The 18,911-nt window shown below is 41.2% G+C and overlaps 1 protein-coding gene across 1 annotated transcript in view; it reads left to right on the plus strand.

The window, feature by feature from the left end:
- LOC119264729 (B-cell receptor CD22-like) overlaps positions 1-12,745 on the plus strand; it is a 50,460-nt gene extending 37,715 nt beyond the window's left edge. The window contains exons 6-9 of the mRNA XM_037543468.1: positions 9,793-9,871; positions 10,001-10,055; positions 11,146-11,318; positions 12,649-12,745. Of these exons, the coding sequence (XP_037399365.1) occupies positions 9,793-9,871; positions 10,001-10,055; positions 11,146-11,318; positions 12,649-12,709 (368 nt within the window). The 3' untranslated portion in view covers positions 12,710-12,745. The remainder of the gene's footprint in view (positions 1-9,792; positions 9,872-10,000; positions 10,056-11,145; positions 11,319-12,648) is intronic.
- Positions 12,746-18,911: the final 6,166 nt, after the last annotated feature.

Consider the following 18,911-nt stretch of genomic DNA (forward strand, 5'->3'; position numbering starts at 1 on the left):
ATGTGACATAAACTGTCATTAATTAATGAAGTCCCTTATTAGTCCCACAACAGGGAAATTCCACCTCTGCATTTACCCCACCCATGAAGTGAAACACCACATACACTCTAGTGAGCACACACTAGGGGGCAATGAGCAGTTGGGGGTTAGGTGTCTTGTTCAAGGACACCTCATTCATGTGCTGTCGGCTCTGGGGATCGAACCGGAGACCTTCCGGTCACAGGGCTGGATCCCTAACCTCCAGCCCATGACCGCCCCATAACATCAGACATTACGGCGTCTGTCATGATAATTACCAGAATGAACATAACAATATTTTATAATGTTACACTGAAGAGAATCTGTCATGACACACAATCACAGCATGTTCTATGACATGTTTATGGATGGTTATGTCAGTGATAAGTAGCAGGGTTCTAGTAAAGGGCTACCAGTGGACTATAAAGCACTAAATATGAGCCCTGTGTTAACCAGGACACCTGTGTTTATACAGTATTCATGTGATTCTTATCTCCACCACATTTGTCTGACAGACGTAAACAAACTCGTCCAATCTGACTGATCACAGAATTCCCTGAGTTGAATTCTAGGACCAGTCGGAGTGGATAGGTTTCTTTACAGCTGTGAAGCCAAGAAGGTAGAGAAGAAGATATTTGGTAGCAATTTTGTCAGTTACAGTACATGCCTACCCTATATTTCTCACAAATCTGTCCCAAAAACAAGCTTTTAAACCTGCCGACCTCGAGGTCTCTCACCCTACATGTCTGCATATTGGTGCCTTCACCAAAGTGTAACACACTGTGGAAGCACATGTTTAGACAGATGGATAAAACAGCGTTTCCACCTGATCATTTTTGCCTATGTGAATATGGCTTGATGTGTTTTTCTTACAAAGACTTTTCACACAATCACAGAAAGTGTGTAATGAAGTTCAATTTCCAAAATGGTAGGGATCCATTATCATACCAATCTAAAATTAATATGAGCTGCATATGTACTGCATATTCATTTGGTCCGTACACTGTTTTCTCCTATGTGTTCTTATTCTTGTGTTTTGTAAATGAAGAAGCGTTAAAACCACACATGATTACAGCACTGCTCAGTGAGCTCGGTATCCGTAGCCATGGTGATGGCAGCTTCCTCTTTCCAGTGGTTTGCTGTTTTTGAGGTTTAATTTCACACATTCTGTGAACATTTCATCGTGTTAAACAGTTTGTGCTTCTGCTGAATGTCGTAGTAAATCTGCATGAATATTTGCTTCTTGTCAGGTTTTATGATCCAGTTTCACTTTCCTTTCTAATTGTTTTAGAATAACCCTCAACATGATGAACCCTCCACACAAACAGATTTGGTAGATGGAGAGAGATGGGGGGGGGACTGAACGTTTTATTTCACACATCGGTAATATCAAAAACAGTACAAGACACTAGAGGGTGCCTGTGAGTGATTCCTCATTGATGAGGGGTGAAAGGAACTAAACTGTTTAGTTGGCCTTACTCCTACTGACTGCTGACTGGCTGGCAAGCTGATCAGATCAAGAACAGACATAAAACACTTAGAAAGTCCTATAACTCAAGGTCACAAGCACTCAAATATGTAATAGTTGCTCTGAAATATTATATGATGTTTCATAATGTGGTTTAAAAATGTGCATTTTCTGTATAAAAGGATTAAGCATTCACAAATAGGAACCCATTCATTTTGATCCCCCGGCCTCCTAGTGCCCCTACAGTGCTCGGTAGCATTGGACAAACCTGGAAGTTGTCACTGAGTTTGGAGTGGAAGAACTTGACTGGCCTGCACAGAGTCCTGACCTCAACCCCATAGAACACCTTTGGGATGAATTAGAGCGGAGACTGTGAGCCAGACCTTCTCGTCCAACATCATTGTCTGACCTCACAAATGTGCTTCTGGAAGAACGGTCAGAAATTCCCATAAACACTCCTAACCCTTGTGGAAAGCCTTCCCAGAAGAGCTGAAGCTGTTATAGCTGCAAAGGGTGGGCCGACATCATATTAAACCCTGTGGATTTAGAAGGGGATGTCACTCAAGTTCATATGCGTGTGAAGGAAGACGAGCCAATACTTCTACAAATGTGTGTGTGTGTGTGTTCATTAGTTTTGCTGAGAGAGAAGAGTAATAGTACAAATGTGTGGAGGAACAAACTAAAGGGCTAACATGCTAGCTAAGGTGCAAACACACTAATTGCAAACTGATACACTAATGCCTCATCTAAAGAACTTTACTTCATACAGTAATGAAATATCCCTTAAAAACAGCCCTGGACCATCCAGCAGATCAGTCACTGTGTTCTTCAGATGATCTGATGGTGTTTATTCTATCAGCTGGGTAACACTGTACTGAGATCAGCTCTGATAAACACATCACTGATCATTACTGCTTCATACAGCAGCAGGAGGAGAGGAGGGGCTGGTCCTACATCAGTTCATGTCTAATATTAAAGATCTTTAACAGACGTTTAAAACAGAAAGACTTCATCATTTCTCTGGAAGATAATTTTGGAAGTTTAAGATAAAGTTCCTCTCTTGCTGCAGCTCAGACGACCACATATATTTTGTAAGAGAAAGTGTATTAATAACTCTGGGAGTTTCATCTGTCTACTTATCTCTAACCACATCTAGTTCATCCTCTCAGCGACGTCTCTGTTCTCACCATTTCTCATCTGGACGTTGAAGAGGAGCCTCGTTACAGAACGGTAAGATGATTTCTTTACTTCAGAAGATTTTAATAGTTTATAAAAAAGATGGGCGGCACGGTGGTGTGGTGGGTCGCGCTGCCGCCTCACAGCGAGGAGGGCCTGGGTTCGATTCCCCGGCCGGGCGACCGGGGTCCTCTCTGTGTGGAGTTTGCATGTTCTCCCCGTGTCTGCGTCGGTTTCCTCCCACAGTCCAAAAGACATGCAGTTAGGCCATTTGTGTAAAATGATCAAATTGTAAGTCGCTCTGGATAAGAGCATCAGCCAAAATGCCATTAAAAAGATACAGAGCAAATTTAGGTCTTTGTGTTTAGACCGATGTCTCTACCATTAAATTGCAAAGAAGTTCAGTTCATCTTTATTGTCTCAGGTGGGTTGTTTAGGGGGAAAGTCTGGAGAACGCATATGATCACATGATGCTTAATAAGTAATATAAAACAAACAAATGTATTGGGAAGAAAATGTTTTGTTTTTGTCTGAGGAACAAAATGTGATGCCTTAAATATCCACTAAGGGCAGGAATAGCTCTGAATAAAGGTGATCCAGGTTGATCACTATACATCTTCCCTTGTGAAGAACCTAGCTGATGCTTATCCAGTGGGACTCACTGTTCAGCAACTGTCTCAGCTCCCCATTCTGATCCAGTACTTGCTTCCCAAGCTGCTGCATCTCTTTTGGGTGTGTTTTATTCACTGGCTCCCACAGCTGCGCCTTCTGTCTCAGGCCATTGGATGGCTCCTGAGATAGCTTCTTAGTTGGTGGATTGCTCTCACTTCTGGTCTTTCTGCCAGTTGTGGCCAAGATTCCCTCTGTCATGCATTTAAGGAACCACACCTTAAGAAGATATCCTGTCGTGTCTTCTTTGCATCCTGGGGAGGCTCCACTTAGCATATATCATAGCATATATCATATATCATATCATAGCATATCCAAAAAACAAGATCCCTTTTGAAAGTCAGTAACGATAGGCAACAATGACTCATTAAGTTAACCAGCATATCAGACTCCAATCATAATGATCTCAGATCTAAAGGTAGATAGGTGCTACTGCTGCTCTGCTGGGGTTCATCTCATACTTTCAGAGAAAATGACATTATCTACACCCAGGCGTGGCGTCACTCACTGATATGAATATGCACTCTCAGTAACCTCAGACATGCTATGAGAACCTTAGCAGCTTCAGCCAAGCTTGACACTACAAACAGGCCACAGGAACATTCAGACAAATTCACTGTTAAAATCTAAAACTAATGGATACGTATGCTATTAATCTAAAGCTATGCCTCAGGTAAAAAAAACAGCAGCACCTGACACAGGACTACATTAAGTTATACAACAATATGGAACAAGTGTGGAATATACAATAAATACACAAGATCACGAATATACAGAATAACAAATACACAAGACAATAACTGAACAGAGCAAAACATGCATGGCAATGTCTGTTCCCCTATAGAACATAGTGAGAATGGAAAATGGGAGTTTATTTTTTCTTACTGTGAATTGAAGATGCTGCTGGGCTTTTTCAGCTAGTCAGGTGTTGTTAAGGGTCTGAATGAGGTCATCGGTGATGTGAACTCCAAGGAATTTGGAGATTTTGACTCTCCCCAAAATTGATAGATTGATATGCAGTGGAGAGTGAACACTGTGTGGTGAATTCAGGTATTTAAATCACTTCCATGGCCACAGGTGTATAAAGCCGAGCCTCTAGGCCTGCAGACTGCTTCTACAGACATTAGTGAAAGAATGGGTCGCTCTCAGGAGCTCAGTGAATTCCAGCGTGGTACCGTGATCGGACGCCACCTGGGCAGCAAGTCCAGTCGTGAAATTTCCTCATTACTAAATATTCCACAGTCAACTGTCAGTGGGATTATAACAAAGTGGAAGCGATTGGGAACGACAGCAACTCAGCCATGAAGTGGTCGGCCACGTAAAATGACAGCAGATGCTGAGGCACATAGTGCTCAGAGGTCACCAACTTTCTTAAACTCTATGGATTAAGAAGGGGATGTCACTCAAGTTCATATGCGTGTGAAAGCAGACGAGCGAATGCTTCTGCAAATGTGCGTGTGTGTGTGTGTGTGTGTGTGTGTGTGTGTGTGTGTGTTCATTAGTTTTGCTGAGAGAGAAGAGTAATAGTACAAATGTGTGGAGGAACAAGCTAAAGTGCTAACATGCTAGCTAAGGTGCAAACACACTAATTGCAAACTGATACGCTAATGGCTCATCTAAAGAACTACACTTCATATAATAATGGGATATCCCTAAAAACAGTCCTGGACCATCCAGCAGATCAGTCACTGTGCTCTTCAGATGATCTGTTGGTGTTTATTCTATCAGCTGGGTAACACTGTACTGAGATCAGCTCTGATAAACACACCAGTGATCATTACTGCTTCATACAGCAGCAGGAGGAGAGGAGGAGCTGGTCCTACATCAGTTCATGTCTAATATTAAAGATCTTTAACAGACATTTAAAACAGAAAGACTTCATCCTTTCTCTGGAAGTTAATTTTAGATCTTGCAGAAGTTTAAGATAAAGTTCATCTCTTGCTGCAGCTCAGATGACCACATATATTCAAGAAGAGGAACGAAGCAACAACCTCTCAGCGCCGTCTCTGTTCTCACCATTTCTCATCTGGACGTTGAAGAGGAGCCTCGTTACAGAACGGTAAGATGATTTCTTTACGTCAGAAGATTTTAATAGTTTATGAAAAAGATACAGAGCAATTTTAGGTCTTTGTGTTTAGACCGAAGTTTCAAACATTTCAGCTTCAAAGAAGTTCAGTTCATCTTTATCATATTTCATCTTTATCATATTTATTTGGGACTGTTTTGGGGGGAAAGTCTGGAGAATGTATTTGATCACATGATGCTTAAGAAGTAAACAAAACAAATATATTGAGAAGAAAATGTTTGCTAAGTCCTGTTTTTGTCTGAGGAACAAAATATGAAGCCTTAAATCTCCACTAAGGGCGGGAATAGCTCTGAATGAAGGTGATCCAGTTTGGTCAGTGTAGATCTTCCCTTGTGAAGTACCTTGCAGTCATAGATGCTCAGAAATGTCGCTTTAATCAAGTTCTTGTTATTCGCAGTCTGGTTAAGATAACAAACAGTTATGGAAAAAGAGAAGAACTGATTAATTAATTTAAAAAACTTTATAAATATCCTGCAGGCTGCTGTGATGAGGTCATTGAGAACGGCTCCTCCTCTTCCTCTGGTCTTTCTGCTCATGACTGCTGGTGAGTCAGTGTTTGTTGTGGTTTGTGGTTTCTCTCAGAATCAGCTCAGTGGTGTAGAGTAGCTGCTGGAGTTGGAGAGGAGAGAAGTGAAGCTGTAAGCTACAGTAACTCTGACTGTCTTATGGGCTCCAGACTCTGTAATCAGCTCTTTCATGCATCATATGTTTCAGGAGCTTTTGGAACAGAGTGGAGTGTGAAGTACAACCAACAGGAAATCTGTGCTTTAAAAGGATCCACAGTGTTTATGAACGGAACTTTTACTCACCCAGAAGGTCTCACAGTGACGGAGACTTTCTGGATCATATACCCAGTTCCAGGGGTGGAGCCGACTGATCTGAGTAAAGACCCAGATTATTCAGGCAGAGTCGAGTTTTTCACTGATGATCAGAAACACTTCTCCCTCAAACTGAGTGAGGTAATGAAGAAGGATGAACATCAGTTCTGCTTCAGAATCATAACAAATGTAGAAAAAGAAAGATGGACAGGTGTTCCTGGAGTTCAGCTCAGAGTTACAGGTGAGTTAATCATCCCATTGTCCAGCTATAAGACACAGCTCTGGATTCAGAGTAATGTTTATTCATGACTGCTCTGAATATTCATGTTGTTTTATCATCACTGATTTTATTAATCTGCTCTAATGATGCTCAGCTTCTGTTGTGTGTCACGATTGGCCCCTCCCAGTCACTTATGACTTTGGAATTTTTTGTAGTTGGTCCCTGTTCTTGTGGCGGCCTGTCTATTTTACCATTCTGTACCACATTGAAATGTCCACCAATATTATCATCCCTTTCACATTACTAGTAATCTCCTTGGCTGCACTGTTTATGGGCATTTACGCATTTAGGGTCCAGATGGTCAGTCATAGGTGTAACAAGCGAAGTACCATTACCTATCTTCCCATATTCTGGTATAGAATGGTATAATGGTATAATAGAATGGAGAATGGTATAGATTTACTGGACAGTTTGGCTACACAAATATTGAGGCATGCAATACTTGATTTATCCATTCCCTTTTCAGTTTTTTTTTACATTCATCCTCCACCAAATGTGTTTCTTCTAGCAGGGCATTTGAGCATTTAAGCACTTTCAGTTCACTCAACATCCTCTTCCTTTTAAGGCGATGATTTAAACGATGTACACAGTAGGATACAAGATTCAACCGTTCATGTCATTTTAATTTGAAGTCCATGAACTCAACATCTCATAGAAACCAAAGCAATTGTGCCAAACTTTGCACAGTAAAAAAAGGCAAACAATAATCTTCACAACTAATATAGAATAACAATAGAATATGACTTCCAAAAGTCCCAAGGCCAGAGAGATGTGGCGAGTTCTTTCTAGGGAATTAGTGCTATGCAACTGCAAGTTCTCAACTGTTATGTAAAGTTGCCACTCTAACTGAGTATCTATCTCGCTCCATGTGGTCAATGTTTCTGTTGAATTATACAAGTAGTGTCCCCCTTGTTCATACTCAATGTGTACTACATTAGGCTGATACTTCCTTCATTCACTGTTATTCAAATCCTTTTCTCTGATGCTTACCATGATGTCCGTGAAAATGAGCTCACTCAATGAAGCCCACCTGAGTGGTGTGTGGCTGTTTTGTCCTGCCTCTCTGTCCTGTCATCGTGGTCCAACTGGCTTGTGGCATCTCCTCTATAGTGTTTCTGTCTTGTCCTTCTCAACGTAGATCCCCATGTCCCTTAGCATGGGATCAGTTGGTCCCAGTGAGGAACCAGTGAGCGGTGTGCTCCTTCAATACGGATGTTCCAATCATCTGAGATTTGCATTGATGAGCGAACAGAATCGGTCACAAATCCTATAGAGTCACTTCTCTCAGATCCCTCCGGGGTGCCATGTATCCGGTGAGCTGCGAGCATGCTTCTTCCCCGGCATTGTTTCCTTCTCTGCATCACTACATCCTTCATTCATGCTGTCCTTTTTTGTTAGTTCCCCCCTTTCTCTCCATTTCTTTTGTTTCGACTTTCTTTCTTGAGTTTCTTTCAGTTTGACTCAGTTTTCTGTCATTAGTATCGTTTTAATGGGGTAGTTTTAATTGGTTTTTGTAAGAGCTCATTTTCACCCTCCCTCCTACAACCTGGTGCCACCTGAAGTCCAGCAATCAGTGTTTTATTTAAAAAAAATGACACTACATAATCACATCAATCTACAATGTAAGAAGAAAATGGGTAGCACTGTTGCCTGACAGCAATAAGGGCCTGAGTTCGATTCCTAGACAGGTGACCGGGGTCCTTTCCGTCCTGTGATGGACTGCTGACCTGTCCAGGGTGTTTCCTGCAGAAGGCCTGATGACTGCTGGGATAGGCTCCAGATACCCCTGTGACCCAGAAGGATAAGCAGCTTAGAAAGTGTGTGTGTGTGGTTTTTTGTTGTTGTTTATAGACTCAGTATCAAAATATCTGCAGGAATTCTGGTGTGTTTCATGTGAATTTTGGCTTTACTGGGAAAACTGGGGTGATGCCCGTTACATGCACTGAAGCTCATTTATCATTTTTACACAACTCACTGCTTTTTCATCAACGTACAACTGTTTAAGGATTCAGAAGCAGAGAAGATCATACAGCATGCAGAATGAGGCTAATGACGTTAAATCTGCAGTGGTTTCTAACCTTCATGAATGAAGGAAACTGTCTTTACAGATTTTCTCTGATCTAATGTTCCTCTTATTGTCTTAGAGCTCCATGTAGAAGCTCCTGAAGAAGTGACCGAGGGACAAACAGCAGATCTGACATGTAAGACCACCTGCAGTCTGACTGACCCAACATTCATCTGGTACAAAAATGGACGTCCTTTAACCACAAAGACCATCAAGAACAACCAGCTCCACCTGCAGACGGTCAGCAGTGAGGATGCAGGCAGTTATAGCTGTGCTGTAGGAGGATCTCAACGCCTCCGCTCTACTGCTCACAACCTCAGAGTCAGATGTGAGTTTTTATTTTTGTTTTGTTTGTTTGTTTTTTCCTTCAAAGCAATTTAAAATGAAAGATGTTACTTAGCAATATTGACAGAAATGGAACAATATGATGAATCTATTTTATTTAGCTTGGTCAAACACAAACTAGATATATTTGTCTTGTTTACTGTATGAAATCAATTCATATCAATCTCTAGATCCTCCAAAGAACATCTCAGTGTCCATCAGTCCCTCTGGTGAAATAGTGGAGGGCAGTTCAATGACTCTGACCTGCAGCAGTGATGGAAACCCACCTGTGAAGAACTACACCTGGTTTAAGGGATCAACACCAGTAGTAGAAGGAAAAACCTACAGCATTCCCAACATCAGATCTGAGCACAGTGGAGAATACACATGCCAGAGTCGGAATGATCATGGAAAGAGAAGATCCACTGCTGTGTATATAAATGTCACATGTAAGTTAATGTTGAGGTATTCAGTTAAATTCAACCGAAACTCAAACACTAAAATATTATTTTTCAAATTTTTCATCTGTTGTAGATCCTCCAAAGAGGGTCTCAGTGTCCATCAGTCCCTCTGGTGAAATAGTGGAGGGCAGTTCAGTGACTCTGACCTGCAGCAGTGATGGAAACCCACCTGTGAAGAACTACACCTGGTTTAAAGAAGGTGGAACCTCACCTGTAGAATCTGGACAGAATTACAGCATCATCAGCATCACTGCTGACCACATTGGACTGCACTACTGTGAAGCTCAGAATGACCATGGAGCTCTGAATGGAACTGTGATGGTCACTGTTAAAAGTAGGTGGGGAATAATGAGATAAACGCTGTTTCTCTGTGTTCACTTTTACAGTAATGACAGAATAAAAGTGATATTAATGATCTTTTCTGCAGGTCAGAGTTGGTCTGCAGTCTGGTTTGCAGTGGGAGGAGGAGGTTTTCTCCTTATTACTGTCCTAATCTGCATCTGCAGGTCAGCAATAATTTCCAAACCTGTTACTACAGTATGAAGAAATGACTTTATTCTTGTTGTAGAAATGGATTAACAGATAAAATGATTTTGTCCTTAAACTAATTAGAATATATTGATTGTTTTGTCCAGTTTTCACAGAATGAAGAAAAGAGCTGCTGGACCTGATCACAATAAAACAAGACAGGTACATTTATATTCAGTCCATTCAGCAGACGCTCTTATCCAGAGATACTTACAAATGTATTGTTATGCACTCAGATGATGTCTCCTAACAAGTACAATAAAGTTTGAGTCCAAACTATTCTTGAGCTCAGACGCTGCCAGTGCCTAAAGCCAGTAATGCTACCGAAAAAGAAAAATACAGAATTAATTCTTATTATTAGTGCAGTTCAGTAAAATACAGAAACAGAAGGAGAGACAGGAAAGGGAACCACAACAGGAATGGGAACGGGCACAGACACAACAGCAGGGAACAACACAACAACAGGAACAGAGGAGGGCAAAAACAAAGGAACAGAAAAGACAGGGGACACATAAGCAGACACAGGGCAAATACATAATCAACGTCAAAATGGTGGTTGGATAGTGTAGTGGTTAACACCTTTGCCTTCTTTGCCTTTGCCTTTGTAGACTGGGGTTCAATCCCCGACCAGGGCAAGCACCCTACACTATACCAATAAGGGTCCTTGGGCAAGACTCCTAACACCACCTTGGCCTACCTGTGTAAACTGATCAAATTGTAAGTCGGGAAGCGTCAGCCAAATGCCGTAAATGTAAATGTAAAACGGTCCAGGGTCGGAGAGCCAACACGGAGAACAGGAGGGACAGATATAACGAAAGAAATGCAGGAAAACCTCAATGGGGGCTGGAATAAACAAACAGCATGAGAATACAACAGACTTCAAACATCCCGCAAATCAAATGTTTCAAACAATACATACAATACAAAGACCAACAACCAATTAAGAAAAACACAGGGCTTAAATACAAGAGGGCTAAGAAGGGATAACAGGACACAGGTGTAAAACACAGGTGGTAACAATCAGGGACGGATTCAGAAAACAAGGGGGCTGGACTGGGAAGGAATCAAAACAAAGAAAGCACATGGATGAGACCAAAACAAAAAGCACATGGAAGACTGGGAGGGGCCAATCGTGACAGAACCATAGAAAAGAACATATTCAAAACAGTGTGTGTCAAATCGAAGATGTTTCTGCCTTGTTTCTCAGAAGATTAGCCATTTAAACTGTTCTGCATGAACTCTTTACCCTCAGGATGATGTCCTCTACACCAACGTTACACCCAGCACATCCAGACCTGCACAGGCTGCTGACTCTGCTGACTCTGCAGCTGCTGATGTTCTGTATGATGAAGTGACCAGCACTGACCAGCAGGGGGAGCCCCAATATGCCAGTGTTACATTCCACCAGCGCACAGCTGCCACTGGGTGAGTTTCACTGAGCTTTATATAAAGCAGCCCAGAGAAACTTTGTTTCCAGAAGAGAGAAAAGGCTTAGAAACTTATTCTGTTTCTGTTATCCCGTTCATTGGATTTCCAATGTTACATTAGTGTGCATTCCATTTCCCAAACTTTCACTCACTATTTTGTTCGGACCTTAAAGTAGGATCATTCAGAAGTGTCTGATAAAATGTCTCTGGATCTTATAAGCAACATCAGTATAACTACAGAAAAGTTAAATTGCTGATGAAATACATTTAGACACTCACATGTTGTCCATATGGCAAAATATAGACATGCATATTGTGTGCTCACATAATAACACTAACCGACATAGACAGCACTCTTGCCTTTAGATTACCTGGGGCTTTAATTAATCCTTAACAAATTCATGATAACAAGTTTACATTAATATGGAAAACTAAAGTGGATTAGTGCTCAGGTGAGGGCAGAGCACAGTGTTATGAGACATAATACACAAAGTAAAGTTCTTCAGAAATGCTTATTTATTTATTTATTTATTATGGTGTGACAAACATCCAGTTATTTAGCCAGTTATTCAGAAGTTTGTTTACAGCCATTTTCTTGATATGGTATGATAAGAGCACACCTGATAATGTTTTGATGGGTTATTCACTGTAAGGAAGGCTCTCCAAATGTCAAAAATCACAAAGCGTTAAGCAGAGTCAAAAAACAGTCCAACATACTAATAAAACCATGATAGATTCAAAAACCTACCACAGAGAATTCAAAAGGGCAAAGTCAGCTGTAAATCCAAGTCAACCATAAATCCAGTACATGAGGGGATACATGGCTCAGCACAGAGACGAACTGGCAGTACTGTGCAGAGAGCATATGATGGGTCTTATAAAGGGAGGTAGATGAGCTGAAGGTGAATGAGATCAAGGCATTACTATTAGAACTGAACTCAGGTGAGGCTGACCTCTGGTGTCAAGCACAGGTATAATACATGACATACACAAATAAAGGAGCTGTAGAAAATGTTTATTTCACTAGTTACTGTTTAATATCAGCAGAGCTGAACTCAGCACTGTGAGCAGCTTCACAGAGTTAGAAGATCATTTAGATTCTCAGTGAAATTTCAGAGGCAGAACTTTGTTTTAGGTGCAGCTGCTGTTTTATCAGAAAAAGGTCTCTGGACTGTTTGACTAATTCAGTTCTCATCTCAGCATCATCTGCTGGATCAACACTGAGTGTGTTAAATAAATGGAGAGTAGTGGAGATCATGTTCATTAAAGATGGGAAAGAGTCAAGCTGTGGTTTCAGTTTTTCTTTCTGTTCTTTCTTTGTTTCGTAGGTCACCAACTCAGAATGTGGAAGATCCCTCTGTGATTTACAGCACAGTCAGAAAAGACTAGATCTGCTATACAGAGAGAGAGAGAGAGAGAGAGAGAGAGAGGGCGAGAGAGAGACAGAGAGAGAGAGAAAGAGAGAGAGACAGAGAGAGAGAAAGAGAGAGAGAGAGAGAGAGAGAGAGTGTGAGAGAGAGGGAGAGAGAGAGAGCTTTGGTCTGGATGGACTCCATGATATGTTGAGCTGTTCTTTGTTGTTACTGTGCATGAAACTGAACTGTTAGTAGTGAAGAGGATTAAAGTTTTAAAGTTTAATATTTAATTTTTTCACTTTTTTCTCTCTTTTATGATATGTGGATATAGAAACTCATATCTTTATTTACTTTTATCATGTCATTTATTTTTCATCATTCTTTAAAACTTTTATCTGTATCTTTAACATATGCAGTAAGCAGTGTTTTATTTACTAATCTTTTTATTGGTGTTTGGGGATTCATTACACTTTATTTGGACTATTTTGAGATATGAACTCAGACTTTGTGTTGTTTGAAGTCCAAATTATTGAGATTTGATTGATTGATTTCTCGGAATAAAGACATCATTATTAATTTAATTGGTCATTTGTAGTAGTTCATTGATTTTTCCATTTTATAAACGCTGTCAGTTTAATTCCATCAGTTTACCAATACTGCATGTATCAGTTATAGCAGGTCATGTTGTTACACTGAGATCAATGGGATACCAAGTTTTCCAATATACATCCAAGTTATCCCAACAGAGCTCAGTGTGTGAGCTGCAAATCTGCTGTATGTAATGTTTTTAATAAGAATAAAAACATACAATGTGAAATATCAGTGTAACACACGAAGAAGGAAGGCTGCTAGAGGCCAGCAGGACAGATACAGCAGAACATAAATCTACAACCATAAGTCCAAGTACCGGACACTTTTCAGTGAGTTCAGTGAGTTCTAACCAGATTTTTCAGCTTTTTACTTACACACCAACTTTTCAGGCTTTTTTCAGGTTGCTGGTTGTCCTTCCCTCTTCTTTTCTTCTTTCCTCTCCCTCCTTTTAAAAGGTGCCCACTCTGCTAAAGCCCATCCAGCATCAGCATCTCATTAAGCACGATGTGAGCACCTGAGCTTAGAGAGAAAGAAGGAGCTCACTGCTCCACCTCCCCATCACCGCCCACCTCCACATCTCTAAGATTTCTCATTACAAATCTCCACCTCCAGAGGGCAACAACCAGTGAAGCTCTTCCTCCTAAATGTTGAAGACGGTCTGAGGTCAGTTCCTCTGTTCCTCTGTTCCTGATCTAGAGGGTAAAGGTGGTTATTAGAGAGCAGCTCAGTGATTCTGGTTCAGGCTAAACAATGTTCTACCAGATCTTTCATCAGAGCCTCATTTCAGTCGGCAGCTCTGCACTGAGACGCATCACTGGAGCTGAAGTCTGGACGACTTCATCAATAATGAGGCTTTAAACTGCAGGTCAGTGAACAGGACAGGAGGTTAAAAGTTAACCCCCCCCCCCCCCCCCCCCCCCCCCTCTTTCTCTTTCCTCCCTCATCTTCATATGAGTCTAGTTCATTGTTAGAGCTCCCCCTACAGGCCAAACGATGGTGCTCTTCTCTGTTGGAAGATTTGTGCTGTGTATTAAAGGTCAGTGGTTTTGGTCCAGACCTGAGGACCAGCTGCCCTGAACAGTTTCATTTGTTCTTTGTCCACAGCGCATCTGATTCATAATTACCTGAGGAGCTGGATTGACTGTGTTGATTTGAGTCAGGCTGCTATTACTGGACTTCCAAAGAAAATCTGGACTATTTTCACTTTTATGGACGTGCGTTTGTCCATTCCTTTGTATCTGTTTCAGTTTATATTATCAGTTATGGATCTCTGTATCTGCTCTTCTTTTCAAATGTGTACATAACACTGAATGGCGTTGTAAAATGTAAAGAAAGGTAATAAAATCAGTCGACCAATGGTTATGTAAAGTACACCGGTGTAAACTGTTAAAAATGAACTAATGCAGTTTTAGGAGGTTGACTTTGTGCCACAGTCAGAACAATAAGACAGGTCAATGCAGTTAATGGAACAGCGCTGTCAGTACAGTTCAGTAACTTTCTTAAAAGGTTTCAACTTTGTACCAATCAACATACATCTTGCCACGTGTTGTGGAATGTAGACGTGCAGATACACAACGTAATTTCTAATTTCCTGCTTAAATACACATTTTTATTCTCTGAACCTCTAAAACTCTCTGTTCATCGGTTACTTAGCTGTGGTCACTTTGTTTCTTACACCGTGATAAGGTCACTGTACGATAGTGTTAGTCAAAACTCTTCCTCTAGATGGGAGTGCAGGTCTACGGTTTGTGAGGTGTGGTTGTGTACAGGTGACGGTGCTGTCCAAGGTGCTGCTCTAAGATTCTTTTTCAGCCAGTTAATCGGTTTCATTCAGCAAAAGTTCCTCAAATCTCTTTAATAATCATGTAGATACACATTAACAATGCATGCAATGATGATATACCTACTGGTGACGTACTCACTGTTAGAGGTGTATCACAGCACTACATCTTGAGTAAATACACAGGGGTGTCACCTTCAGATGTATCTTCATAGAAGCAGCCGCATGTTCTCTCTACAGTAATTTCACATGTTTCTATAAACTACAGAAATGTGTCGCTATTAGAGGAGATGGAAAGCTGCCTAACATTTAGCTAGACATAGTAAATGTGTGTTCTAGCTGAGTAAACTAATCAAATGTTGAACCATTCTGTATTTTTAAAAGTAACATGGTTTATATATTAACATCATTTATGAAAATAATCAATAGTTATTAGGCCGCATTGTACTACCCCAGTAGCAGTGTCTGGATGGCCATTGGTGGAAGCTGGTGCAGGTGAACAGAATAATATGAATAACTTTTCAAATGTGAACACATCTGTATGAGTAGCTGATAAACGCTCTTCCTCTTGGACTTTATATGAAATACCGAGATCTGAAAATATCCTGATATGAATGTTGTGTATCAGCTCTTATTCTCAGAACGTGTCAGCCGGCAGCTTTGTGTTCTCTCACCACGTTCACACGCTGGACGGAGCTGTTTAATGCCAGACACTCATCTTTACATGCTGGAATGTTTGACTAATAAAGGCTATAACAATATTCAGATTTCTAATATTATTCCATAAACTGAAGAGTAACGTTCTGCAGATGTAACAGACACTATTGTTCCATCAGGATGAAGCTGCTGACAGTTGACACAGGAATTAATATGTAAGAATGCTAAAATATCAAATGAAAGCCCACACGTTGGGGGCAGTCGTGGGCTGGAGATTAGGGAACTGGCCCTGTGACTTGAAGGTTGCCGGTTTGATCCCCAGAGCTGACAGTCCATGACTGAGGTGTCCTTGAGGAAGACACCTAAACCCCCAACTGCTCCCCGGGTGCTGTGGATAGGGCTGCCCACCACTCCGGGCAAGTGTGCTCACTGCCCCCTAGTGTGTGTGTATTCACAAGTGTGTATGTGGTGTTTCACTTCACGGATGGGTTAAATGCAGAGGTGGAATTTCCCCGTTTGTGGGATTAAAAAAATATCACGTAAAACTTAATTACTTAAAATTGAAAATAATCAAAAAATGTAAATAATAAAAATGTCACATACTGAAGGTGTGAAAAGGGCTTTCTCAATTAAACTCACGGTGGCGTGGTGGGTAGCGCTGTCGCCTCACAGCGAGGAGGGCCTGGGTTCGATTCCCTGGCCGGGCGACCAGGGTCCTCTCTGTGTGGAGTTTGCATGTTCTCCCCGTGGGTTTCCTCCGGGTTCTCCGGTTTCCTCCCACAGTCCAAAGACATGCAGTCAGGCCAATTGGACGTGTTAAATTGCCCCTAGGTGTGAGTGACTGTCTGTGTCTGTCTGTCTGCCCTGCGATGGACTGGCGACCTGTCCAGGGTGTATCCTGCCTTCCGCCCAATGACTGCTGGGATAGGCTCCAGCACCCCCCCCGCGACCCTGACGGAGAAGCGGCTTAGAAAATGGATGGATGGATGGATGGATGGAAATCCCCAATTTCACCCAGCAGTTGGAACAGCGCCCTCTTCATGTCAGTTCACACACTGCAGACAGAGACAATCTCACCAGAGATGATCAGACGAGTGAAACAGTAACGTCAGGTACATGTGATTAATATGTACTGTGTAGCTGAAATTTTGACCAGCTTTATTTGACATTTGTCCATGAGTGAAAAGGGTTAATGTGTCAGGCTACAGTGGTCATTGGGGAGGTTTTGCTGTTGGAAGTCGACACTTAAACATACTCGATCTCTCACCATCTGAGGTCTCATCTAAAACACTTCACCTCTGCTAATATAGTAATGACACATTATGATGGTATCTAGGACTCAACAACTCAGCTAGAACTCATCAACAAATGTTTTGAAACATCCAGCAGATCAGTCACTGTGTTCTTCAGATGATCTGATGGTGTTTATTCTATCAGCTGGGTAACACTGTACTGAGATCAGCTCTGATAAACACACCAGTGATCATTACTGCTTCATACAGTAGCAGGAGGAGAGGAGGAGCTGGATAAAGTCCCACATCATCACATGTGTAATATAAAATAACTTCAACTAAATGAAAAGTCTTACTAGTTTGTTGACAATTCAGACTTTGCAGATGTTTAAAATAAGGTACAACTCTTACTGTAGAAAATCATGTGCATCCTGTAAGAGGTAACGTCATTTAACCAAACTGGGCATTTCCATTAAATGCAATGGTTTACAGCTGTATGGGTTTTTATATTCCACATCTAGATGAGCATCACAGTTCTGTCTGTTTTCAACATTTATCATTTGGACATTGGAGATGAGCCTAATTAAAGAGCAGTGAGATGCTTTATTTATTTTTATTTTTTTTACAATATTAAAGTAGTTCATGAGAAAGAATATAGCCTACTTTGCACACACACACACACACACACACACACACACACACTATCTATCTATCTATCTATCTATCTATCTATCTATCTATCTATATATATATATATATATATATATGTGTGTGTGTGTGTGTGTGTATAGCCTTTGCATTGTTGAAATATGCATGTGCATCCCTGGAAAAGATGATCTTCAAGGCAGCACATGTTGCTTTAAAATTGCTCTGTACCTTTCAGTATTAATGGTGCCTGGTGCCGTCACAGAAGTGTACGTTACTTTTACCAAGGGCAGTGACCAAGTCCATATCATAGCAGACCCTGTCTTTTGGACTGAAAACAGTCTGGATGGCGCTGTTTGTTTTTGGTCAAGAGCACATTGTGTCCATTTCTTTGTGTGCTGGTCCTTCACTGTCTGCTGGTCCATCATTGTGTGCTGGTCCGTCCTAGATGCCTCTGAGCCCAGAGAAGTCGGCAGTGTTTCTGGACATGGTTAACTTGAGGCTTCCTATTGGCTCAGTAAAGCTTAATTGGTATTTATGGATATAACAGCATATTATGTTACAAATGTTTCCCAAAGCGTTCCTGAACCAATCTGCTTTTTGTTCATAGATGTATGATGCTTTTTGATGCCATGGCGATGGAGGGATCAGAGAGCACAGTTATTCACCTCAGGCTTGTGCCGTTGACCATGATGCACAGAAATTCCTTCAGAATTCCTTGAATACTTTAACCTCATTATGTTATACACAGTCAAGAATGAAATATCCAAATCCCTTACTGTCTTTCTTTGAGGAACATTTTTTTTTTTTCTTCATGTCAATTATTTTTTTCACTCATTTGTTGACTGATCTTTACTCCGAAAGGACTGTGCCTTTCCTGGATGCTGCTTTTGTGGCAAACCAAGATTGTCTTTACCTGTTGGCATCAATTTCACCTATTTTACTAGCCCTAAATTTCCCCATCCTGACTTTTTTGGAACAAGTTGAAGGTGTGAATGCCAATATTAGCTGTATATTTACAAATAGATTTGTAGTTGATCAGAAAAAACATTAAATATCTTGTGCAATGAGATACAAGACGGGATTTTAGAAAAACAAATACAATGCAAATTAAAAGTGTTGGGAAGTAGTGAACGTAATCCATCCATCCATCCATCCTCCAAGCCACTTCTCCGTCAGGGTCATGGGGGCGGGGTGCTGGAGCCTATCCCAGCAGTCATCAGGCGGAAGGCAGGATACACCCTGGATTCACCCACAGTCCATCAGGATTCACCCACAGTCCATCACAGGGCAGGCAGACACAGACAGTCAGACCCAGGGGCAATGTAGCA

This window comes from Pygocentrus nattereri, chromosome 12 (assembly GCF_015220715.1).
Source record: "Pygocentrus nattereri isolate fPygNat1 chromosome 12, fPygNat1.pri, whole genome shotgun sequence".
In the NCBI taxonomy this organism is placed as follows: domain Eukaryota; kingdom Metazoa; phylum Chordata; class Actinopteri; order Characiformes; family Serrasalmidae; genus Pygocentrus; species Pygocentrus nattereri.